This window comes from Polypterus senegalus, chromosome 1 (genome assembly GCF_016835505.1).
Source record: "Polypterus senegalus isolate Bchr_013 chromosome 1, ASM1683550v1, whole genome shotgun sequence".
In the NCBI taxonomy this organism is placed as follows: Eukaryota; Metazoa; Chordata; class Cladistia; order Polypteriformes; family Polypteridae; genus Polypterus; species Polypterus senegalus.
Genome location: NC_053154.1, coordinates 263,374,171 through 263,401,501, shown reverse-complemented (window position 1 = coordinate 263,401,501; position 27,331 = coordinate 263,374,171). Strand labels below are relative to the sequence as shown.

The 27,331-nt window shown below is 37.8% G+C and overlaps 1 protein-coding gene across 18 annotated transcripts in view; it reads right to left on the bottom strand.

The window, feature by feature from the left end:
- The window catches only part of kcnma1a (potassium large conductance calcium-activated channel, subfamily M, alpha member 1a), a 679,240-nt gene that overhangs the window by 474,606 nt on the left and 177,303 nt on the right, over nt 1–27,331 (bottom strand). For all 18 annotated transcript variants that reach the window (XM_039773065.1, XM_039773162.1, XM_039773191.1 and 15 more), the window contains exon 2: nt 14,888–15,052. In XM_039773065.1, the coding sequence (XP_039628999.1) occupies nt 14,888–15,052 (165 nt within the window). The remainder of the gene's footprint in view (nt 1–14,887; nt 15,053–27,331) is intronic.

Sequence of the window (27,331 nt, the reverse complement as noted above, 5' to 3'; positions counted from 1 at the left end):
ATATGGTAGAGGTAGCCATACTGTATCTCAAAAAGAGAATCTCAATAAATTGCATTCCAAAAAACCCTTTTTACTTGAACCCAGAGTGAAAGCAAAACCATCAAATTGCTTAATCTCGGCCATAACAAATTAGAACTCTGCCTAGTAATTAGCAATAAAAAGTATTACTTCAAGTTTAGCTTTTTTTGTGGAGCAAACTCAAGAATAACTGCCTTAAGTAATTTCCTAGATTTTATTAGCCTTTATCTAAATAGAAAGACAGTCTCATTTCACAGCATAATTTTTAAGACCTCTCTCACCTAATACTCTGCATTAGAGCCAGAGAGAAAACTGTGACATTAGAAAACAGAAAACTATAAACGAGAAACTCAGCCCTGTCGGGGTCTTTGGGAAGCGCCAGACGGCTGCCTGGGAGGGGGGCCTTGGAGGGACTGCCCTGGTTTCCACCTGACCCAGATGTGCTGGCATGGCACTAGAAGGAGTTTCCGGGTTTGAGTCAAAAGGAAACCGCACAGCGTCATTTGGCTGAATCAAAGAGGGAGGCAGCAGGTAACACTCTACAAGAGGTGGAAGAAGAGAATCTGGATTTATTCACTGTGGCTGGTGTTTTTGTAAGGGAAGTGTTAGAAGTGAATAAAAATATTTTATTTGAACCTGGAATTGTGCTTGGGTGTTACTTGTGGTTTGGGGCTCAGTGGTCCCCCCTTGTGATTACAGAAGTTCTCATTTGTATAATTCTTATTTTAATTAATGCATTGTACTTTTGTACTCTGATTTACAGAGGAAGGTAATGAAAATAAAGTGACACCTTGTCAAAAAGTCAAAGAAATCATTGCTGTTACATAATGAAATGCCAATAATAAATTAATTATTCATTCATCCTCTACACAATTGCAGACAGGTTAAAGGACAAACTGAAATTAGTTTATTTGGTGGGGACTCTCAAAGATATGTGCAAAGAATGTTATTTTTCTAATGTACATAACAAGAAAAAAAATTCCACATTTTCAGGTGATATATACTGTATATACTACGCTCACCTGCCTTTTAAGACGACCAACTTTTTAGTTGACCACTTCTTAAGGCAATTCAATATGTAGATCAATTTGATACTTTATACAAACTCATTAATTTGGTTATATTGCATTTGAGCGGTATTACTTTAATACTCGTACTTTCTGTTATCTTTGTGATGAAATGTAAACTTTTTTTCTATATTGAGGTCGCCCTTTTGTACTCCATCAACATTAATTATTTCCAGAGACATAATTTTGTCTATTTTTCCAGCGCATCGTGCACAAAAGCAAGGGAACGATGGGAGCACCAGAACTCTGCTCACATCATGTTGCTTCGTACCGCAAGCTGCAAGTAGTAAGTCTGTGATAAGCGGAATACCGCTACGCTTTCCACTCACGGGACGGAAGGACAATCCCGACTGCTTTTATATAGTAAGAAAGAAGAAGAAGATATCGCATCGTCTGGAGTAGAAAATCATCTTTTATCTGGAAAAATGAAACTACAAATCCCATCGTGCATTGCAAAATGGACGGGGCGTGTGTGAAACACCGCGCCTGCGTAGCACTCAAGGGATGGAAAGACAATCCCGACCGCTTTTATATAAAAGGATATATATATATATATATATATATATATATATATATATATATATATATATATATATAGGTGGAAAAGTAAACAATGAAGGGTTAGAAAAATATATTACAACTGACCCTGAAAAGTAACTGTGCAATGTACTGTGTTCAGATAAAAAATAATTTTAAATGTAAACCATGATGGATGGTGTTTACTTACAACAAGAAATGAATTTAGGGTGTTTTGTTGACAGAACATTCTAATTCTCAAGGCACTGTGTGAAAATAAACAAAATGGCGAAATAAAGACTTAAGTGACATTGGAAAAACACTGAATACAAAATTGACGTAAGTTACACTCAAATTTTATAAACCAGAAGTGCAATAACTTTAAGAGAAATGTGTGCAATTCTAGCAACCCTGTTGCAACAAATACACTGCAGCACTTGAAGCTTGCCAAATGTCAAAACAGAGATGGCTACATGAAGGCCAAGTAAATATCTAAGATTCTCATGAAGGTCTGCATTGGCACTTTCCAAAGCACATCATCAAGTTGACTGGACAATACCAAGATCAAAGAAAAAAAACCCACAACCTATTTAATAATTAATTATCTTAAACAAAACCATACAGACTATATGCACAATAAACAAGAAACAGAGTATAAAACTGGAATTTCTGTGGTAACAAATCATATTACTTCCTCAGTGGTAGAGTTTCTAAGGATTTTTACTGCTTCTGTTCAACACTGTCTGTTAACAGTAGTTTGTCAGCAAGATTGTATTTGTGCAGCAGTTTGTTTATAGAAGTTGAGAGTTAACTGTGATGTGAATTTACCAAATTTAGCATGGTACAGTATAATTCTGGAATTAAAATCACAAAATAGTATTTTCAATAGTCACTAGGTCCTTCATGAAGCACTTTTAAAAGTAGACAAAGTCAATATAAGGCATTAGCTACAGATATTGTAGTTTAACTTGTAAATGCCTTTACAAACCAAACACAAGGTTATTGTGCTACTTCCATGCTAATTGGTTGAATATCCAGTACTGTGATTACTATTCTTTTAATGTTACATGATTCCTTTTTATTACCATCATTACTTGTCCCCTTGAATAACAAAAATGAAGACTATTATGCACCCACCTATTTTCTAGACTTTTTTTCTCTGGCACATTATTGCACAATCCGAGGCTATCTTAGCAAAATCACAAAATAGACAGGTATCAGTCTTGGATGGTACACCAGTATACTGCAGAACACACAAATACATACACACGCCCACTGTAAGTGGCCAAACAGGCCATAAGTCATATACTTTTGTAATCTATTGGTTTATATGTACACACTATTGCTTTCTGAGTATTTACTATTGGTTTACATGCATACATTATTTGTTTGAGGAAGTACAATACTGGTTTCATTCATATGTACTAAATTATTTCATTGGTTTGTATATGTATAATACTGGTTTGCATATGAACTATACCGATTTGCACTGGTACGAGCGTTTGTTATTAGTTTGTGAGTGAACTGCATCAATGGCTTGCGTTCATATACTTCTAGTCTGCTTACATAGCAATGGTTTCATGCATGCACTATATCAGTTTCATTCACCTGTGGGGCACTGCAATCGGTTAAGTAACTGATTTGTAAAAGCTATTTGAATAAGTAGCTGGCATGCAAGTGCATATGTCACTAGGGCCGAACAGGTAGATAGGAAATATGTACCTAAGTTCAGCCTTTCAGACTTAAGGGCAAATATTGATACAAAGTAATAATTACTGCCAAACACAAAATCACAAAAATAATATAATGAGCTGCTTCCTTTTTCATGTCCCTGCAATTAACGCTGAAGTTCACATGAACTATCACTAAAGTTTCTACTACAACCAATAGAGTTCACATACAAAGCTGTAACCGTGTGCATACATAAAACAAGTATGTTTTGTAATTAATCCAAATATAGTACAAATGTGAAACCAGCATGTTACACTAAAGACACCACCGTAGTATGAGCATAAAACCAGTCCAAGACTCACATATAATCAATCTAGTACATACATAACACCAATAGAGCTCATACACAGAACAAATATAGTGCCCGCATGAATCCAGTATAAGACATGCATTAAACCAGTATAGTGCATACACAAAACCATTGCTATACAGGCAGACCAGCAGCATATGAATGCAAGCCAATGTAGTTCATATGCAAACCAACAGAATACGATCACAAATTGATGCAGCTTAGTCACTAACCAATGACAAATGCACTTGAATAAGTGATGTACAAGAGCAAATCAATGCAGTTCGTATACAGACCAGTAGTATACATATACAAATCCATTTAGTTTATATGCAAACCGATAATATACACACACATGAACCATTATGGTTCATATAAATAAAACCAGTTTTGTGCGCACGCAAACCAATAAAGCATCCTTGCGAACTGATAGCAAACAACCATAAACCAATAGTTTGAACACGTAAACCAACAGATTAACCACAAAGTATATTTATGGCCTGTCTGGAAATTCATAATACCTCACACAAATGTTGAGGAAATTCAAAGTCACCAATTAACCTTAAACAAGCAGACTCCAACAAAGAATGAACCTCAGCTGGAAGGTTCAATGAAAACATAATACTACCTGCAGATGCATTTATAATTATTGCTCTGCTTTTTTAATCTGCACACCTAAAAGTGGTTTAGCTGTCTAAATTTAGAACGATTAATAGACAGATGGAACACATACTACAAATCTACAATACATAACTGACCGAATCTTGTCTATGACCCACCAGCAACAAACAGTGCACTGCTACAGGATTTTTTTTTGTACTGACAGTGAAATGTCAATGTTTTACTCTTCTTTTGACTCAAATACATAATAAACAAGAGAGTCTGAGATATTCCCATATCCTCGTCTGCCTCTCAGTGTGGCTATGCTACAATGCATTAATGCCTGCTTATATATATAATACTGCATACATAAACATTTAAGTACTGTACAATCAAATTTCTGAAAAGCCTACCAATGATCATAGACTTACTGTATCATTACCATCACTGCCATATTAACAGATGACCTGATCCAACTACCATTGTAAATACTGAATACGAAGACTGTTAAATGTATTTTTCATCAGATCTGTTAGCCCCTAATAAATTACAGAAAAACATACATCTTTACACCCGTCACACTAAGTAAGACAGACACTTTCTTATCACCTTCTACAACATTTTCTTCAAATATAGTTCAAATATACAGTGATTGTGCTTTAACACAAACTACTTTAAGACAAATAATCACAGAAGGGACTGACTGTGTTTTCATTTTTCAGAACTGACTGGATCTTTTTTCAGTTACATATTACAATACCAACAAGGAGGTACACATTAAATAGCTCTGACAAATAGATCTATATACATTACAAATCCTTCCCTCATAAATTAACCATATACAAAAAATATATGTTATATCAGGTATTCTTAAAGGCAAGCAAATAAACAATATGCTGTATATCAGTACATTAAACTTTACAAATAGATTCTTTTTAAACCTTTCTCTCTTACAGTACATGACCTTATAGATGCTGACTTTAGTTGTTTGTGAACAAGTGAGCTTGGTTTTTGTTTTGGCTGGGAAAGCTGCTGTAAAAATACAGAACAACCATTTAATTTAAAAAAAATGTACACATCTTCGGGTATTTAATAACCAGATAAAGTATATTATGGCTGGATTTTCACTACGATTATAAAACTGATGGAAGAAACTAAAACAGAGACTGTCATTGCCAATTTCAGTTTACAAGTTAGGTACTACATTATTTAAAGTCCTGTTCAATGTGAAAGTAAGTTTAGTGGATGCTGGTTACAATGCTTATCAACTGAAGTCCCAACATTGCAAAATATTTCTGTTTGAAAGCAAGGACACATATAACTATAGAGAAACTGCATTTTTATGAAAATTCAACCTTTAAAAATAAAAAAAAGCAATCTCAATCTAATTTTTTAAAGAAAAAAATATATAATTAAGAACTAAGATGTGGAGAGCAAATTTGGTCACTGAATGAATTTATGTTTCTGAATGACCCGGGATTATAGAGCTGAATGAATAACGATAAGGATTTAACAAAAAACAACAAAATAAGCTAAACTTAAAGAAGCAGCTAAAGGAAGAGTATCAAGGAAAAAGAATACTTTTCAGTGTAAAAATGGACAAAGAACATCCTTCTGACAAGAAAGGAATAAGCCAGTTAAAAGCATTTGATAGGCTCAGTAAAACAAATGAGGTCTTATTTGTTTATAAACAAAATTACCGTAGGTGGCAAAGCATTTACTTCCATTGGCCCTATCCTTTGGAATAATCTGCCAGAAAAAGATGCATCATCACTCTCAGCATTTTAAGCAAAGTCCTGTTATGCAAATTCTCGGCAAGCATTCAATTACCACTGTGGCTTCTAGTCTATGGAACTCCTTCTTAAGGTCAGCCTGTGAGGCTTCAATGATCAACACAGCCAAATCACACATGAAAGCTCTCATTTCCTTCAATGTATTTTAGATCTGCTGTCCTCATACTTATGAGCAATCTTTTGCATCTACAGTGAAGTGCTTACTCTGACTATATTGGCTGGTTGATCACTTCATATTGTAACTGGAGGTCAGGACTGTTAAAGGCTTTTCTCAGTGTCAGAGAATATTCTTTTCCATTGTGATTGGTTCTAATTATCTTTAAAAACAATCCTGTGTTGATTTGTTGTGGACTGTCAAGTGTTTTCGGGAAAGTGGCTTAGCACTAAATTGTGAAAGGTAGTATATTAAATTATTGAATGATTCACAGACAGCTTTATGTTATGCAATACATCAGTTAGCAATTTTGTGGATTATTGTATTAACAACCTTGTGTCAGTTAAGTTGCACTGGGCAGTTTGTTTTCCTTAATATTATAGAAGAATTACAGGGTGTCGCATGCGGCTGGGGGTGGAGCCCAGCCAGGACACCCGAGGGGACCAGAGGAGGGCTGGTGCCTCCTCCCGACCACGAGGGGGTGACCGCCCTGGTTTTGTTGGTGGCCTCAGGTAGGGGGCTTCAAAGCCCAACCCTGTAGGGGCCTGTGGCCACCGCCAGGCGGCACCCCAGTGCCTGAAGAACCCTGGGTGCGCAGCCGGCACTTCCGCCACACAGGGGCGTGTCCATGGAGGATTGCAGGGAAGCAGCTGGTGCCCATCTGGGTTGGTATAAAAGGGGCCGCCTCCCTGCATTCGAGAGCGGAAGTTGGGTGGAAGAGGACGGAGCTGGAGAGAGGACTGGAGGCGGCCAGAAGAAAGGCACAAAGGACTGTGAGGCCTGGACTTTGGGGGATCGGAGCTGGAGGCACTGTGACGTGCACTGACTTTATTGTAAATATTGTACAGAATAAACGTGTGTTGGGTGAAACAACGATGTCCGTCTGTCTGCGTCCAGGGCCTTTTCCACAAGGCAAAAGACCTGTTGAGATCAGTGAAATTCAGACAACCTAAAAGTAATGACAAAAGCTGGCACATTTTCTTTCTAGGTAAGTTTCCATAATTTAATTACTAAATCAATTTTTTATTTTGTGATAGCGGGTTTTCCTTTTTTGTTTTTTGATAGTGGCATGCAAAAGAGGCACAATATCAGTTCATTATAATGCTGAATTGTATAATTGGGTTAGAAGATGGATGGATGAATGGACTGGCAGCTGGCAATGCAGTATCGCTACATTAAATGATACTATGGTGATATATAGTTTTAAAATTCATTTTAAACATTTACAAATACCTGTTATTTTTGATTTCTGCCATCTACCCATAGATCAATGAATATGCACAGAAATAGATGAGTATATTGTTTGATTGCTAGTCATCTGTTAGTCATTCAGTAGGCTTAAAGCCATGTTGCAATTTTGCAAAGAAGGACTAAGATGCACTTTCAATAGTATATAAAGATTACTAAGCATACTGTATGTCATATTTTCACTTTATGCTATATCCAGGTATGGTAAATTGCCTGTGCAAAGAAGCCTCACTGAATCACTAAAGTACTAGGAATATTTCACTTGCCAAAAACAAAGCAAAAAGGCTAGCATATTTTAAGATTTGGTAAAAAAAAATAAGTTTTACTTATCTAAGTAAGTGAAAATGCATTTTTGCCAAGCCTACCAACACTTGCATTAATGTGAATGATGAGACAGACAGACAGTAGGATAGATAGATAGATAGATAGATAGATAGATAGATAGATAGATAGATAGATAGATAGATAATTCTACAAAACTGTACAAATTTGCATTGCATAAAATGTAACAATGTACATATTAATATAAACAAAGCAATCATCAATTACAAGAGTGTTAATTACTTTAAGTTAATTATTTACTTCAGTTTTAAAGGAAGGAAAGACAACTTGCTGTTATTTTTAACCATTCACTTACTGAGCTTATGGGTCAATTAGTGACTCTAAATTTGTCAAGTGTGAGTCAATGTGTGGTTGGGTGCATAAGTATATCCTTCAATGGGCAAGTGCCACTGGATGATAGGATAGGCTTTGGCTTCCTATGACTCTAATATTTTGTAAAATAAGTTTTGGCAAAAATAAATAGAAGGAGTAATGTTTTCTAACATACAGTATATGATTTGTGTTTTAGCACTTTGTGTCAGTCGCTATATTGAACTTTCCAACATCACTAATTCTCCAACTTCCCGTGTAGGTAGAAGGCTGAAATTTGGTACTTATTTCTGTGGTATGATGCCACTGTCGGCCGCCATATTGAACTTTTCAACGGTCTTTGTTACTTATGGGCCCATCTTCAAGAAATTTGGTACGCAGGTTCCCAATGCTAACGGAATCCTACTTACGTACATATATACGTCCATAGCCTGCAGCTCAGTCACCGTGTGAGGCGGCGTTGGGTCCCCCATCCCAACGCCTCCCACGTTGTTGGCTGCCTGCCTATATAAGGCAGTCCGTCGCTCCAGTCTCTACATTCCCTTCCTTGCTTCGCCACAGGATTCACGTCTCCCTGCTGATAACTACAGCCTTTTTATTTAATCCACGGCTTCTCTGCTGTTTTATTGTTCATTTATTACGATTATAGTTATTGTGTAGGTATTTTAGACTTACTTTACATTGTTCAGGTACCCCTTTCCTTTATCATTCCAACCATACCCCCATTAACATGTCTATCGAGGTGATCACCATCGATCAAAGAACTGTCACTTACCGAGTGGTTTCCATGCCCGGAAATAGCACCTACCTTTTCCATTCTTTTTGTTACATATTGCACGGCCATATCAGGCTCACTCTTGATATCCGGAGGAACATTGTGTCTTATGTATTGAATGACTGGGAAAGGTTCAAGGTGTGGACTGATGATGGTACAGGAGATAATTATACTACACAGGAGCACTATAAGAGTGAAATGCTTAAGCCCTTCACCTATGCATCTGCATGTGAGTTGATGGCTGCCGGTGAATTGTTCGGTTGTCGCTTACAAGTGTACCTAAATGGCCAAATATTTTACACCTTTTGACAACCGCCAATGCCTCTTAAACATCTTAGATTGACAGGTGACGATTTCAGTAGCGGACACTTTGATGTTTATGAATGTTTAAAACATAAATATGCAATGTAAATACCACAAGAGGCATATCTGAACTCTGCAGGGCTGAAGGTATAAGTTAAATAATTTATTTCAAAGATTTTCCTTCCTTTTCTTACATTTCTTAAACATGATTCGGAGCCACAAAATACATGTGCCTCCAATCCGAGGCTAATAGATTTCCAATCAATCTAATGATTGTGGGAGTAATAAGAGCCCCGTGGGCTACTAAAATTTTTCATTGTAATGATTTTCTGTTCAAAATGAAGCAAAACAAGGTAAGTAACTAGTAAGGAAAGTACTAAGAAGCTAAAAAAAGTTTTAATTAAATCATTGTGATTCATTTTTTTTCTTTTTTCTTCAGAAATGCCCAATATCATATATTCCTTTACAGCATGGTAGGCTAATGCAGATGACAATCCAATTTAAAATTGATTGACTATGACTAGTTGTAATTACACCTTGATCTAACAGACAGTTTTAACTAGTTAGAATCCATCCACCCATCTATTATCCAACCCGCTATATCCTAACAGGATCACGGGGGTCTGCTGGAGCCAATCCCATCCAACACAGGGTGCAAGGCAGGAAACAAACCCTGGGCAGGGCACCAGCCCACCATAGGGCACGCGCACACAGACACACCCACACACCAAGCACACACTTGGGACAATTTAGAAATGCCAATGAACCTATCCTGCATGTCTTTGAACAGTGGGAGGAAACCCACGCAGACACCGGGAGAACATGCAAACTCCACGCAGGGTGGACCCGGAAAGCGAACCTCCTTAAGCATAGGGGGATTGATCATACTTTGGGCTTGTGTTGCTGCCAGTGGCACAGGGAACATATCATTGTTATCTATTGTGAAGGACAGTCGGGTCCCATGCCCAGCAGGGACACCCCTACTGCTTATGTTCCGGGGGAGCCACCATGGGCAGTCCAGTACCTCCCTCGGGACGCTTGGTGGTAGCCTTCCAGGCTGACAGTGATTCCTCAACCACCCACAGGGCTCCATGGGAGATAGAGTCCTCTACAGCCTGGTTGGGGGCTCGGATGGCCGCTAGGGGGAGCTGCATGGACTCAGCAGCCTGGCTGGACGAAACTTCAGCCCCACCCAGAGGTGCAATTATGACCAGGTGGTCAAGCACCTGGAACACTTCCGGGTGGGTTATAAAAAGGGCCAGCCACCACCACTCAGGGATCCAGGGTCGGGAGGAGGAGGACTACGCTTGTGGAGGAGTGGTGGTAAAGGAGAAGAGTGTTTGGTACTGTTGTGATTGCTGCATGGGACTGTGTATTGCCTGTGGGTCACGGGGAAGACGTGCGCCCACGGGTGAAGAAAAATAAAAGTTTGTTTATTTTTATACATGCCATCGGTGTCGGGTCAGGCGCCTATATAGCGCCTTTGTTACACTATCTATCTATCTTTCTATCTGTAGAGGAAAGAATGCCTCTGCCTCTTGAGTGCCATCTGCATGCTCATCTCAGGTCCACATTCCTCCCTGTCGGCCTCCATCCCATACAGCACCAGCTCTTTGATGATCCTGATGCTTCCTTCTGTTTAAATCCCATCTTTGGTTCTTAACCATTTTCAGTCTTGATGCCCTGTCTCGCTCAGGCTACTTGTATACTTTAGAGGCACAGGTGCCTAATGATGCACCCCAGAGCGCCAATGAGGGAATTGGCAAAATTGCATGTGTCTGCACGTGAAAGCATGCACCGCCAATCCCCCTATCAACACCCCAGGGCCATTTGTCTACACAACCATGCACACCTACAACCAGCTCAAGCCTAAGCACACTGTTTTTAATTAAAAACTAGCACACTGTCATGGACCCCATCCCCTCTTTCCACTCAGGTTACCAAAAACTGTGCATTAAGTTCTAGTCTGGTGATACTATCTCTTACACTTTCATTTTTTCACTTTTATTAGTACTTCTTCTCTGTCAAGGTAAACACATTCAGTAGTGGCTCAGTCCTTGCATTAACCAGCCTAGAAGTAGCATGCTTTGGCATATGTTTCACCTATAACATTGGGAAAAACTGAAATTTGATTTCACTGTTGAACGGAGAGGACTATTGTTCTAGCAACTGGACCTTCACAAATGTAATGTCAAAATGTTCTATTGATGTCACTTAAAAAGATTCAAGATTATACCTTTTTCAGACTAAGCACCACCCATGACCAACATTGGGGTCACACAGTTAAGCCTGAAGCACACACATGATGTCATCAACAGCCCTCAAGTTAGACAAAATACTTTGCAGTCCATCAGTGAGATCCCTCTATGTGTTACACAACAGTGTCTACTGAAACAAATGATGACCTCAAGATACTAGCCTGGTGGTCTAGGCTTTGGCTGGCAATGGTAGGGCTTTGACTCAAAGATGCTATCTACTGTGTTCTAACAGTAGTATTAAAAATAGCAGCAAAAATTATGCACAATATTAACAGTAACAGTTTGAAGTCTTCCCTGATTTTTGGGTTGGAATATTCTAATTAAAGTAGCATATTCGCTTGCTCAGAACAATCAGAGAGTATACATACAGTATTAAACTTGTCATTAATTTCAAGCAATCTAATATAAGAGCTTGGGCTTTAACTATTTCTCCCTGAATTATAGCAGCACTAAGTTACTTAAATGGACACAAAGGCTTAATTGTAGACTGCTTAGTGCTCATGTGTAGACTGGACAGGTCCTTATGTCTGTCATTAAATAATATGTATTTCTAACTGATTAGTAAGATACTGTTGAATCATTTTACAGACTAGCTAACTGCCCAAATTTGGGAGGTTGTTGATTTCTGCATTTGACCACTAGTTTTCATGGAACCAAGACCCTTTCTTGATTAGGAAATGTATTTACATAACCACAATCCTTAGAAAAAATATTTTGACTTCACAAGTGGAAGTTATATAATTTCCAAACTTAAGATCATTTAATACACAAGTTAAAGCCTTACAATGCTATGCCACAAGCAACTTTCTGAAAAAAAAAGATCTCAACAAAAAATAATTTTTATTAAGTGTCAATGATAGCTCTCAATACTGAGGGTTCTCAAAATATAAACGCTTAACTGACTACTCTATTTAAATTCAGCACATAAAGGCTGACAATACTAAATACTATACTTGATATACAAAAGTTTCTCTTTATAATGCCATTTCCACACTTTCTATAGCCATTTTTGACTTTATAAGTTTCCAAAATGACTGCATCATAGCCAACACTGACAAGATTTGTTTTTCCCGTAAAAAAGGATAAAATTAAACTTGCAGATAAAAGTTAATTACTTCAATTATGACATGTTACTTAAATTTTTTAAAATAAAAACTACCTGCATATTACATGATTAAGAATATAGTTGATAGTGACAGCACTATTTGATTTTTTTTTGTATAATGTTCTTCACTGAAATTTTATTTAAACTAAAATTCACATCTGTAATGTAAAGTAATATTTAATATTTAGATGTTTGTTGTCATTTAAGAATCAATTAGAGACTTAAAGAAATAAACAGCTTTCTTTAAACAAGTTATTGTAAACTCCCCAAAGTTCTAGGAATGCTATCACTGATAAGAACCCTTTGTTAACTGTTGCTTTGGGGAATGTAATTTTTAGTAGGTGGGTTGGAGGCATTCATCAGTTTAAAAATTGATTGTTTAGCATGGTGGGGAATTACAATGTTGTTTTTTTTTAATTTTACAATGAAAGTAGCTATTCTATTAATGTATTGAATAAATTAATTTATGTGCACCACACGATTTTATTTACATATAACCACGATAATTTTGGTTTACTGCATTTATAACTAAAGTAAATAAAATCATCTTACTTAAAAAAAATGTATATATTTTAGTTTTTACTTTATAGTTTGAGTATTTTGCAAATGATTTTTCTTTAACAATTTTTAATGAATGGGAAGTTTCTTTAAAACTATTACATAATATATCTTCTTTGCAGAATTATTTGAATACTAAAAAGAATTATATATTGGCCTCTATTTTTCTGTTCAGGCTCTTATGGGATTAGCACTTGGTCGCTGTGAAAAACAATATCGATGACAGAACGATAAGTTTTCGGAAATACTTTGTTACCGTAATCATCAAGGCTACTAAGGCTATAAGAATAAACAAATAAAGGTTGGCACACATATTTACCCTCACCACTCACTGGAAGAGGCAAGTGGGGGCAATCTGATACATCTCTCACTTGTATGTTCCTATATCTCACTATATCACTACATGTCTCTCCGTCATTGTTGTGTGTGTGTGTTAATTGGAATCACATAATCACTAATTATGGTGAAATTTGTTACATAATTGCATCGGTTTTGATGGATTATTGTATTGTCATCAATACTGAACACATATACAAAATCTGAAGACATTTGCTTCGCCAAAAGTGGGTTTAAAATCAGTTGCAAGATTTGACCAGGAAAAAAACAGACAAAGGAGTCAAGTTAAATAAAATCATTTAAAAAGCCTTAGATTCTTATTTAATGTATTGAATATTTTGAATGCCTTAGATCGGGGTGGCGAACTCCAGGCCTGGAGTGCCACAGTGGCTACAGGTTTTCATTCTAACCCTTTTCCTAATCAGTGACCAGTTTTCACTGCTAATTAACTTTTTCCCCATCACTTTAATAGCCCTATTAGAAGAGTTCAGCCCTTTGAATTGATTCCTTTCTTCATTAGATGACAGCCAAGCAGAACTGAGATGTGAAACGAGCTAACAGATGACCAGCTAAACTGGGGTTTCAAACTCCAACCAATTTCACTCCAATCACTTTCTTAATGAGAAGCCAATTCTTGCTGTTAATTAAACCTGTTATTTAATTCCTAGCTGGTTGCTGCTCTCATTCTGCCACAGCACACATTTCGAAAACTGTTGTTTTTTTGTTCTTTCTAAGAGCACTGTCAAAATGTTTTGGTGACCTGAGAGATCAACCTTACCAAGACCATCACCTCTCTTTAATTTCAGATATTGTGTGATGGGCACGGGGAGCTGGTCATGTGGTGGCTTGTTTTGTGTCTCATTATTGTTTGGCTGCTAATTAAAGAAAAAGAAACAACTATGGGGCCTGAGTCAAGTTAATTAAAAGAAGTAAACAGCAGCAAAAACTGGTCACTAATTCAGAAGATGGTAAGAATCCTGCAGCCACTGCAGCACTCTAGGCCTGGATTTTGCCACCACTGCCATAGATGATGCCAAAAAAATCTTTTATATAACTATACATACCAAATGTATTTTAGATTTTAAGAACTGAGATTTAAAATAATGTTATCGTTTTCTTCTTTTCTCGACCACTTCTAAATATATCAATCCTGTGCATATAAATATTATGAATTATTTTATTCTATAATATAGTAAAAGCAAAAAGTAATTAACAATAAATCCTGGTAAGAAATATGATTTGTATGTGGAGCTCTTGAATTGTATTATTACTACTTCAGTACTTTATATGACAATCCCAAACTGTCCGACTGATAGTATTTTACATTCAATAGATATGTAAAGCAAAAAACCATTCAGCAGCAAAACCTATACATCTCCCTTAAGAAAAAAAAACTAAACTGTACTAGTTTGAAGAAAAAAACATAAGTGCAGTTTACTACAAAGTAAAAAAAAAATTTAGAATGAAAAATTGCCAAATACTTACAAGAACTCGGCCGGTTAATGTCTGTGCAGATATCATAACTCCAGCCCAGTCTTTTACCGAGGTCATCCAGCCCACTTCACTAGCTGGGGTTTCCTCCTTATCATCTGGATTCTTTGTGGATCCATCGGCTTGATTAACTGTACTAGTGTTGATCTTTTGTGCCTCCTGAAAAACATTAAAGCAAGCACCAATTAAGTTACAACTTTATATTTGAATTCAACCAATCACTACTGAAAGCCACTAAAAGATCTATAAAATTCAGTTTGCAAAAGTTTTTTTTAAATATTAAAATAAAATGTTTTCAGGACTTCATTTTTGGTTTAACTAACAGATCTTGAAACTACTGAGTATTTTACCATGGAAATAAAAAATTATAAAGCAACCTTGGCAACAAAATCTGCATAAATTATAAAATTGCATTTGTACCCATAGTGAGCAGGTGCCTCACGTATTAACAGTGTGTACGTAAAAAAAAATTTGTAAACAACATTTCCACACTCACTTCGAGATGGATAAAGTGTAAACACCTAGTATATTGGAAACAATGTTGCTTTTATTTCTTTCAATACTTAAATAAAATATCTAAACCAACAATCAATTATTAAGGCACTCTAATTATCTGAACGTGAGATATGAGCACATGACCCATATTGCTTTTAGTATTTCATGTCTCAATTCATCATGACTCAGGCGCCGCCGCGAGTGGCAGCCTTTCCAGCAGCTCCGTGTATAATTTTATCTTTCTACCTTTTTCTCTGTTTTTCTCTATTTCACTGATTACTCCTACCAGTTTCTTTTATGTGGACTTGTTTCCTGGACACTTTTTACTACTTGGACATGGATTTTTACACGCTGAGACTCATCTATTCAGGTAGTCAATTTCAAGCGCTGAGAACAAAGGCTCGTGCCTGTGTGGTTCCCTATTTACCCAAAGAGGTAAGAAGGCGGCATTGTGGCAGCAGAGCCAGCACTAAGCTAGAAGCTAAGCAGCTAGCGAGAAAGTGGCGATACAAACCTTGGGTGCCTTCTGTGATCAAGGGCAAGGTGAACTCACTACCAAATATGACCGATTGAACCGGCTGTGCTGGTGAAACACGTCAGGACCTACAAAGAATGTAGTTTGTTGTGTTTTTGTGAAACGTGGCTAACAACTAACATCCCAGATGCTAATGTGCAGCTACCCGGGTTTAACACAGTTAGAGTGGACAGAAACGCAAATACCTGTGGGAAGAAGAAAGGAGGAGGACTCGCTCTCTATGTGAATACAAGGTGGTACAACTCTGGAAATGTAAACGTCAAAATCTCCACTTGCTGCAGGGACATCGTACTGTTGGCCATAAGCCTGCGTCCCTATTACTCGCCCAGAGAGTTTGGACACGTCATTGTTGTTACTGTTTACATCCCTCCTCGGGTGGACATAGAGATAGCGGGTGACATCATCCATTCCGCTGTTGCTAAACTACAAATGCAGCACCCCGAGTAGCTTGTGCCAATTGCTGGAGACTTTAACCATGTTATGCTGGACAAAACATTACCTGCCTTCTCCTAGTATGTGGATTGTAACACCCGGGGAATTAGGACTATTGACCTACTGTATACAAACGTTAAAGACGCATACAGTGCCACACCGCTGCCTGTGCTTGGGAAAGCAGATCATAACCTGGTTCCGCTTCAGCCTCACTACAATCCAAGGGTGAGGGACCTACCTGTAACCACACGCTCATTCAGGAAGTGGTCCCCTGAGGCAGAGCAGGCTCTGAGAGACTGCTTTGGAACTATGGACTGGGATATCCTGCAGGGGTCACATAGTGAGAACATTGAGGAGGCTGTTGGCTGCACTACTGACTACATCAACTTCTATATGGACATTGTAGTTCAAATAAGAACAGTGCGCTACTATGCTAACAACAAGCCATGGATTACAAGTGACATCAAGGGCCTTTTGAACCAGATGAAAAAGGCTTTTAAAGGTGGTGATCAGCATGAGCTCAAGCGCGTGCAGAAGCTCAGGACAGTGAAGGAGCAGTACAGGAGAAAACTGGAGCAGAAGCTAGAGAATAACAGCATGAAGGAAGTGTGGGATGGAATGAAGATCATCACTGGCTGAAGCTCGAAGCGGGGTGCCACCATCAAGAGAGACATGGAGAGAGCAAACCAGATGAACAACTTCTTTAACAGATCACCCTTACCCACTCTCACCTCAGAGTACTGCACCCTCCACCCATCCTTCTGCTGACACCAGCATAGGAAAGAGTTTCCCCCAACCCACAATTACAATTACAGCAGCCCGGGTAAGCAGAGAGCTGAGGAGACTTTGTGCCAGCAAAGCAGTGGGTCCAGATGAAGTATCACCACAACAGACTGCAGGAAAAAAAGGAAAAGTATAGTCTCCTAGTATCTAGTAAGATGAGAATGTAGATTGGTCCTAGGTCACTTACAATGAATAGGTGTACCACAGGCCAAATCCAGCTCAGAAGTTAAGTTTAACTTGCCCATAATATATTTTGCTTAATTGTTTTAAGTAAACAGAAAATATACATCAATATAGCTGGTGAAACTTTAAAAAATCACCATCTTTAGATATACGGTACATCTACTGTGCTGTATAGATGGCTCTCAATTTCCTGAGTGTTAAACATCAGAAAGGTGATAATCACACATTCTCTCTGTTTGCCTGATTTAACAAGTAATAAGGAACATTTTCAAAAACCTCATGACATGAAACCAAGTGCAAATTTACGCTATGTTTTTGAGAAACCTGGCCAAATAAACCTCCATAGGAATTTTGACACGTTCTGGATTCAAATAAGTGTAACTCTATTTTCACTCCCCGCTGAAAAATCTAAATTTTGTCTGAAGCCAAAAGACTAAAGCCTGCAATTGGCAATGGGGACTTTCTGTCAGAGACAGCACAAATCCAAAGATCCAACAATTTATAAACATAATTCAGAAATGTGACTCAAAAACACTGAACTTGTATTTTGGTCTCACAATACTCACTCACCAGTTTTAAAAGAGCCACCTTTCACTAGACTGCCATTTAGGTAGGTGCAATGTTTAAAGATTTTAGCATCTATTCACAGTTTAAATTGAATGAATCATTCTATGTTATGGTATTCACAGTGTCATATCTGTTTTTCACTTTAATTTTTCAAACATCTGTGAGCTTTAGAACTGTAAATGAGTGAAAGAAAACTTTGCAAACATATGCAGAACTAATGTACTTTTATATTGTGGCCTTGTGTTGTTGTATGGTCAAAAATGGCTATACAATTCTACATTGACAGAAATCTCTCTGATTCTTTTCTTTGATTTTTGTGTTCATACAAATTACTTATGAACACTTTAAAATCACTTTAGCTTTTTTTGTCCAGTAACTCCTGACTGACCAATACAAGAAAACGCACACTCATGATATACTGCTCAACTCATCTTTGTTTAAGACTTTTGAGGTTTTTTGTGGACCATATTTTGTGTGGGAAATTACACACTGATAAACTGTAAACCAACAGGTGTATTCAACAAAAATGATCAGGACTTGAAGTTGTGCGACCCCAGGGATTCACCCCCTAATGTTATAAAAGAGATCAAAGTTACTCCTTTTCAAAAAACTTTAAAAAAATGAGGATCAGTAATACAGGCATGTATAGTGTCATTTTATGCATTTTTGAGGTTGCTGATTATGAATATGATAATATTTTGGATATATTCGATTCTTTGCTAGTGATCCTATCTCTGTAAAAAAACATTCCCAGAAGGTTAAAAAAAGACAAATTTCAAACTTAAACATGTGAGGTATCATGTAGACTATTTCAAGGTCAGTGATTACAAATATGATGTTATTTTTGATCATTACTAGAATCTAGCTCTGTATGAACCTCTTTTAGAGAGTGAAAAATGACAAGTTTTTATTACAAGAGAATATTTAGACCTTAACCGTTTAAACTGAAGCAAACATTTTAATACTGCAAACATATGATGCAACGATTCTTGTTTATTATGTACTTCTACCCCATGAAGTAAATCACTACATTTCCTATAATTATCCCGAGCTAGGGTGGCATTCGTTAATTCAGATTTTGTTTCAGATCTTTTTTTTTTATCTGTTTTTGCATTTTGATTGTTTACATTGTAATAGTCATTTTAAACTGCCAATTAAACTGGCTGTGTCCTGTTATTATGTTGAAAAATGCCTACACTTGATTCTGTCAATAATACATGCAAAACGTTTACTAAATTAAAGGGAAAATCTCATGAAAACAATCACAAAATTGCATGCCAGGATTATATTTTGAAAAGAAATAATTGAACCTTGTGTTCCACCACATGCTTCTATTTATTTTAGGTGGCTCATCTCCTTATCAACTGAGTATCCTTGTCCTATACCATAGGCACAAAGGTATCCTATCCCTTAAACTAACTGTATCTAAAGATCAGGGTCTCTGTTATACACAGATGTCTTGGGGGAAATTTTCAAATGTTCAGCCCAGCAGTTTTAGGCTCCACCTTGATCCCTAGAGTGGATCCAGGAAGATATGCAATTGATGCCTATGTCTTGTCTGGTCCAGACAAATTTACAGTGAGAGGAACATGAGAAAGATTTCTAGAAAAAGGGAAAACGTCAAAGGAGTTAATAAAACAGAAGAACAAAGCAAGACAGAGAGTCTGACAAACAGAAAACCGTCAAACTGATTGGACAATAATACTCAGGCAGAACAACATTCTTTTATTTTATAGGGTTTTTTTCTTGACAAATTAGTCTCTCTGTGTGCATATTTAACCAAAAAAGAAAGAAACCTTATTCTGATATACTGTGTTGTGGTCTGGTTTAATTTTAAAAAAGAAATAAAATAGCATTGTAATAGTGTGACTCAGTGTCCCCTAAAATGCTGTGGCTTCTGGTTTTGATTACTTAATTGGAGGGCATACTTTTATTATTAGATTTAAATTGGTAAGATGAGTATAGTTCACGCTGTGCATGAATCTATCTGTATTTGTTCATACTTTTTTTAATTACAACCATTGAAATACCTGTTTACAGCTTCCATATTTGTTTCCTAAAATTTCCTTTAACACTGATAAAAAAGAGACACAGGTGAAAACTAAACAGTGTTCATACGGAAATATTTCAATTCTTTAGATAAGCACCTGTGTACTCACAACAAATTTGATGTTTGTATGAAAAAGTAGCTCATTTAGCCATTAATCCTTACCAAAAATTAAATCATACCGCATTGTTTATTTCTACACATCCCAAAATTTAAAACAGGGAAATAAGTAGTTCTTCTGTTATTATTTTATTTTAGTATATGACCTGCTGTGTCTCTGTGGGCCCTTCTTTAAAGATTACTCTGCTGCATTTAGTTTTGCTCATCCTAGCCTCTCACTTCATCGCTATCATTTTCTTTCCTCTTTTTCTGGTGAAGATCACGACTTCAACACACTGAGTTGAGCTGGCCTGCCCCTCAGTCCTCTGTCAGGTATATCAGGCATGTCAAACACGTGGCCCGCAGGCCACATGCGGCCCTCAACAGAAATCTGTGCGGCCCGCATGACAGATCCTAGTTAGCACTAAACTTGTACAAAATGATTACTATCGTTTGTGATTGAATCATTCTGCATCTTCGGCATTACTTATTGACTTTTCTTTCTTCCATCTTCTGACAAAAGCACATTTTCCCATGGCATTACGGTACCAGAAATGTCATCTGCTAGTATAGTTGCAGCTGCGGTGTCAGCTCCTCGATATCCTAGGCATGACACTGCCCCCCCTTGAACAAAGTTAATTTAGCTGCGATGTCACAACTGAAGTGCTAGGCTGCAGCAGCCTGACGGGCTACACTACTGGCTTGGCTGCTGAGACTGGCCACTGGGCAGAACTGACCATCACGAGTAGTAATAGCTTGCATATTTTCATGTAATGGAGCGGGAGATCATCAGGCGGATCGGTGCGGTGTACGCAGTGATGCAGGCTCTGCATCGGTCTTTCATGGTGAAAACGGAGCCGAGCCATTAGGCAAAGCTCTCAATTTACCGGTCGATCTACGTTCCTACCCTGACCTATGGTCATGAGGTGTGGGAAGTGACCGAAAGAACGGGATCGCGAATACAAGCGGCTGAAATGAGTTTCCTCCGCAGAGTGGCTGGGCTTTCCCTTTGTAAAGGACACATGATGCTTCAGCAGGGCTTGAATCACAGTGTTTGCGTGACTTTTATTTTGACAAGTTATTGGGTGTCTTTAGTTTGTATAATTAATTGTGCAGTTTGCTGGGAATAGGAAAGGAAAATAGCGACATATGGGGTTAACAATCAAGCACCTCGCTGAATAGTGAACAAGGTATTAATTTCTCTGTGTTATATGTAAAACAAAGGTTATGAATGTTTGTTAAGTTATTTACATGCTTTTTATTTTGTACTTTGCCTTTTATAGCTCTTACGGTGTGTTTATGGAACCAGGTCATGGAAACGATAATAAAATTCATAAACCATCAGTCTCAGAGTTGACCATCACTCAGCTCAGGTCGCTACACCCTTAAAGATAGGATGAGAAGCTCAGTCATCCGAGAGGAACTGCTCCTCCACATCGAGAGGATTTAGATGAGGTGGCTCAGGCATCGAACCAGGATGCCTCTTGGACGCCTCCCTGATGAGGGGAAGACCCAGGACAAGCTGGAGGGACTATGTCTCTCAGCTGCCCTGGGAACGCCTCGGGATTCCCTTGGGAGAGTTAGTAGAAGTGGCTGGGGAGAGGGAAGTCTGGGTATCTCTGCTCAAGCTGTTGCCCCCACAACCCCATCTCGGATAAATGGAAGAGGATGGATGTGTTTTTGCTTTAGTTTTATGTAATTTTGTACTAGTATTGTAACCAACAGTTAGTGCAGACTACAGCTGAAGATCTGAAGTGGATGCGAGAAGTTGGTGAGTTGCTTATTAACAATTTTTTGTGATTTTGAGTTTGTAAAATTAGTGTAGGTCAGGGGGCTTTTTGCATATCAGCTTATTTTACAATATAAACTTTGAAGTAAACTTAGTAAAGTAAAATTAGATTTTTGGAGAATTTGCTTTCCAACTTGAATTACTGAGTAATGAATTCAGTGAGCATTTTCGTGATTTCAGTTCACATGAAACAGGGCTTTGTGCTGTTAACGTCACCATACTTTTACCACGTTGAGAATTTTTTCACTTAAGAAACATAGCAAAAGTTAGACCTCTTATATCATTGAAAGATGCTGAGAAATTAGTTCATGCTTTTGTTTTCAGTCGTCTAGATTACTGCAACGCCTCTCAGGACTACCCAAAAAAGACAGAATGCAGCTGCTAGAATCCTAACTAGGAAAAGAAAATCCGAACACATTTCTCCAGTTTTGATGTCACTACACTGGTTACCTGTGTCACTCAGGATTGACTTTAAAATACTGCTTATGGTTTACAAAGCCTTAAATAATCTCGTTCCATCTTATATATCAGAATGTCTGACACCCTATATTCCAAATCGTAACCTTAGATCCTCAAATGAGTGTCTCCTTAGAATTCCAAAAGCAAAACTTAAAAGAAGTGGTGAGGCGGCCTTCTGCTGTTATGCACCTAAAATCTGGAATAGCCTGCCAGTAGGAATTCGCCAGGCTAATACAGTGGAGCACTTTAAAATACTCCAGAAAACACATTACTTTAACACGGCTTTCTGATAACTTCATCTTCATTTAATCCTGATACTCTGTATATTCAATTTATTATAATAACTATTCATGGTGGCTCTAAAATCTGTACTAACCCCTACTCTCTCTTCTGTTTCTTTTGCCAGTTTTCTGTGGTGGCCTGCGCCATCACCACCTAATCAAAGCACCGTTATGTCCTACATTGATGGATTAAAAGTGACCATCATCATCAAGTCCTTCCATGAGAACCCTAAATACAAAGAGGACTGTTTCATGTATGTTAGGTAGAATGCCCAGAGGGGGCTGGGTGGTCTCATGGTCTGGAACCCCTGAAGATTTTATATTTTTCTCCCCAGCCGTCTGGAGTTTTTTTTTGTTTTTTCTGTCCTCCCTGACCATCAGACCTTACTCTTATTCTATGTTAATTAGTGTTGTCTTATTCTAATTCTTACTTTGTCTTTTTATTTCTCTTTTCTTCATCATGTAAAGCACTTTGAGCTACATTAATTGTATGAAAATGTGCTATATAAATAAATGTTGTCGTTGTATAGCTGGCAGGAAGTATACATTTAAAGAGAGCTAATCCTGGAGTTTTTGCACTTACATTACAGGGAAGAAACTTTGTGTCAATTAAGTTTGTGTTTTATATAAATTCGGATTTTTCAAATTATGCTTGCAAAATTATTTATGTTACCCTCTTGTGTAATTAACCATTTTCATGTTTTCTGAACAAGATAATCTTTTTTTAGAAATTAAAAACAATAGTTTGCTTTGTAAATATTTACTTACTACGCTTTCAGCCATGGCTTCCATTATTGTAATAGCTGGTAAATCTAAGGTTCTATACCTGCATGTACTCTACCAATATAATCACTTTAACTGCAGGCTTTCCATTAACCAGAAACCTGATAATATATACACAGACACACACACACACACGCACACATATATATACATACAAGGCACATGGAATAAGATGTGTCGCGGCTAGCCGGTTACATGCAAGAAGTCCGAGGTACTTTTAAAGAACAGAAGGCTTTAAGATCAACACAAAATGATAACAGCATTGTTATCACACAAGCTGACAAAGGAGGCACCACAGTTGTATTAGACAAAGAACAATATGTCACAGCAATAGAAGAAATGCTCTCTGACACCACCACTTACGAACAACTAACCAGTGACCCAACTAAAACCACCTTTAACAGAGTCAACACCACTCTGAATAAGCTCCGAAATAACAACTATTATCTAAACTCAAAGGAATATTACAGAATGAAATCCAGTGATGCGAGCTGCCCTGAAATCTACAGTCTAACAAAAATATATAAAACCCCTCTAAAGTTCAGACCAGTTGTCAGCCTAAAAGGTGGTCCAACTTATAACTTATCTAGAGGACTTTTTCATACGATTAAACATTTAATACATGATTTAGAATATAGCAGCGCCTGAAAAATGTGTCCATCGCTGAGGACAAGATCATGGTCTCATTTGATATTGTGTCTCTGTACACCATGATTGCAATTCATCTGGCCACAGAAACTCTACAAATAAAGCTAAACAATGACCCCACCATAATGAAATAAACATAGCTGGCCACAAACAATATAATGCATCTAGTTTACTTTGCCAGAAAACTCACTTTTATTTTAATGGGAAATACTGCAGACAAAAAGGTTTGCCAATGGGATCACAATTATCAGGACTCTTAGCGGAACTGGTAATGCAGCGATTTGAAAGCTTTGCTCTAACTCAGTGCATACCTAAACTTTGGATACGCAAAAAAAAAAGTGACCAGCCTAATGATTTTCACAACCACATCAATGCAATATTCCCTATGATCCAGTTAACTATGGAAAAAGAAATAAACCAACATATCAATTTCCTGGATATATCCATTGAAAGAGGTAACGATGCCACCCTGATTATAGGTGTTTATTGAAAGAAATGTTATGCAGACAAAATATTACACTTTGCCAGTAATCACTGATCATCACAGAAACGGAGCTGTATTAAGACTCTGTTCAGAAGAGTTTACACACATTGTAATACCAAGGAGACTAAAAAGAATGAAAGGTGCTGTCTTTTCCAACTGTTAACATCAAACAGTTTCCCAAAGACATTCATCAAACAATGCTTACATACAGTAGGATGCCAGAGACTTCAGCAAACAATCGACTCCAACCTGACTCCTTATTTCACCTGGCACACACTTCCTTATCATCAAGGGGTATCAGAAAGTAACGCACGTATCCTGTCCAGAGCAGGCATCAAAGTAACGCACAAGCCTATAAACATGCTGGGCACAGTTTCAATGCTAAAAGCAAGAAATCGGCCGCAGGGACATGGAACACATTTTACAGCATACTCTGTAATTCATGTCTAGAGGCATATGTGGGACAAATATCAAAAACACTTGCCATACCTATACAGGAACTTTGCAATGCAGTAGGAAGAAAGCATCCACGGTCGCTGATTTATACACATACAAGTTCAACCGGACACACATTTAAATGGGACTCAGTTCAAGTAAAATTCAAGGCTAATACTAATATTGCCAGAGAAAAGGTTGCATCGTGGCTATCTAATGAACACAGACTAATACAAAAAATGACATTAACAGACATTTTGAAATGAACCCAGCATATGCAGGCTTGAAAAGAAGAACATGCAAATAATAAATAAGACTTTATGATCAACACCCTCCGAACCCCACCTCATTGATTCCCCCAACATCCACCTACCCTCCCCTCCGTATTTGCTATATATTGCCCTGGATTCCTGTAAGTCTAATCATTTTCCTCTGATGATGATTCCTGATAGAAAGCTTAGGAATAAAAAAAACTATTTTAAGATACATGATCCATTTGCTCCCTTTATGGATTTCCAGGTGCTGTACAAATATGCAAACTATATCACAGACGTTCACCTCCATTCATATATATATACAGTATATTATATACATATACTGTATAAAAGGTGTTCAAACAGTTTCCGTAATTTTTTTAACTCTATTTATTAAAAATTTTAAAAACACATTACATACTGTAACTCTTCCACATAGTCATCTTCCTTTGCAATTTTCCCAGTGTCCTACCAACTTTTTCATGTCATCAGCAAAAAATGTTTTTGGTTGAGCGCATAGCCATCGATGCACCACTGCTTTCACATCTGGGTTCTTTCTTCATTCCTCATGGAGTGCTCTGCACCCATCACACTAGTATGGCCTTTTTCGTACATTTCAATCAACTCATAGATGATTCTACAAGATAAAACTTTATCCCTATACTGAACACACATGCGGAGATTAATTTGTACTCCCGGCACACCTTCTGCCCACAAAAAGTATATGACAGAATTCCTCTTTGGTGCAGTCATCTTCACCACAGGGTGACAACTCTTATACTAAATTGCAAGGGCAGCTGGCTTCCCAGACAGAACTAGTCACCTGACACTCTCAGACAGGACCAATTACTACTCCTCCCGCCTTCACTGTTTCCAACTAAAATATAAAAGTGTGGAAACATATATACATATATATATATATATATATATATATATATATATATATATTGTCGGAGATTGCTGGGGTGGTGACCCGGCCGGGACACCTAGGAAGACCGGAGGAGGGCTTACGCCTTCCCCAGACCATGTGGGGGGTGACCACCCTGGTTCCTTTGGGGGACACGGGTACAGAGCTCTGAAGCTCCACCCTAGACCCTGGACCTCAGCACTTCCGCCACACCCGGAAGTGCTGGGGGGAAGAAGAGAGGGGACACCCGGAGTGCTTCCGGGTAGGCAGCTGGCACTTCCGCCACACAGGGGTGTGTCCGTGGAAGATTGCAGGAACCCACCTGGAGCACATCCGGGTACTATAAAAGGGGCCGCCTCCCTTCAGACAATGGCGAGAGTTGGGAGCGGAGTGTACTGAGCTGGAGAGGAGAGAAGGAGGCGGTCTGAAGCAAGGCGTTGTTGTGGCCAGGACTTTGGGGACTTGTGGGGTTTGTGGTGCACTTGTGACTGTAAATAGCTGTAAATAAAGGTGTGGTGGGTAAAATGAACGTGTCTGCCTGTCTGTGTCCGGGCCTGCCTCCACTATATATATATATATATATATATATATATATATATATATATATATATATATATATATATATATATATATATATATATATATATAGTCCCACACATGAGCATGAGAGGCAGCAGGGGGGACTAGCTATTGGAAACACAGGTATAGGGTAATAAGGTGTATTAATGCCTCTTCTCCTATCCTTGAAGAAGAAGCAAGGTCTAGTCCTCTTCCTCTTCTGGCTTTAGACCATGCCCAGATCTTCCACCAGACGACCCACCTCTTCCTTTCCCTCAGCTATAAAATCATACCACCTTTGTTCTGGAGAAACTTTCCTAGAAACTATTGAAATTCTCAGCAAATTGAAATTGCTGTATCTCTGTTATTACAAATTATTAATTGAAAATAACAAAAAACAGCCTAGCAAAATAAGAAAATGAACTTTTATTTACATCAGAAAAGGGAAAGAAATGTGGTTGTACTTAGAAAAGGCGTAACTGTTATTCTAATGAATAATCAAGATCAATGTCTATTTAAAGACTGGAAAAGCCTCTGACTCAAAGATTGGTTTGAATAAAAGCAGATGCAACTAGAATTTCCATATATTAAGTTATGGAGTTGTGGTATAATTACCACAATTACTTACCTAAGTTTTTGATTGAGAGTGAAAAAGAATAGTGCGAAATATAATGATAAAACATTTTGAATTTTGCATTC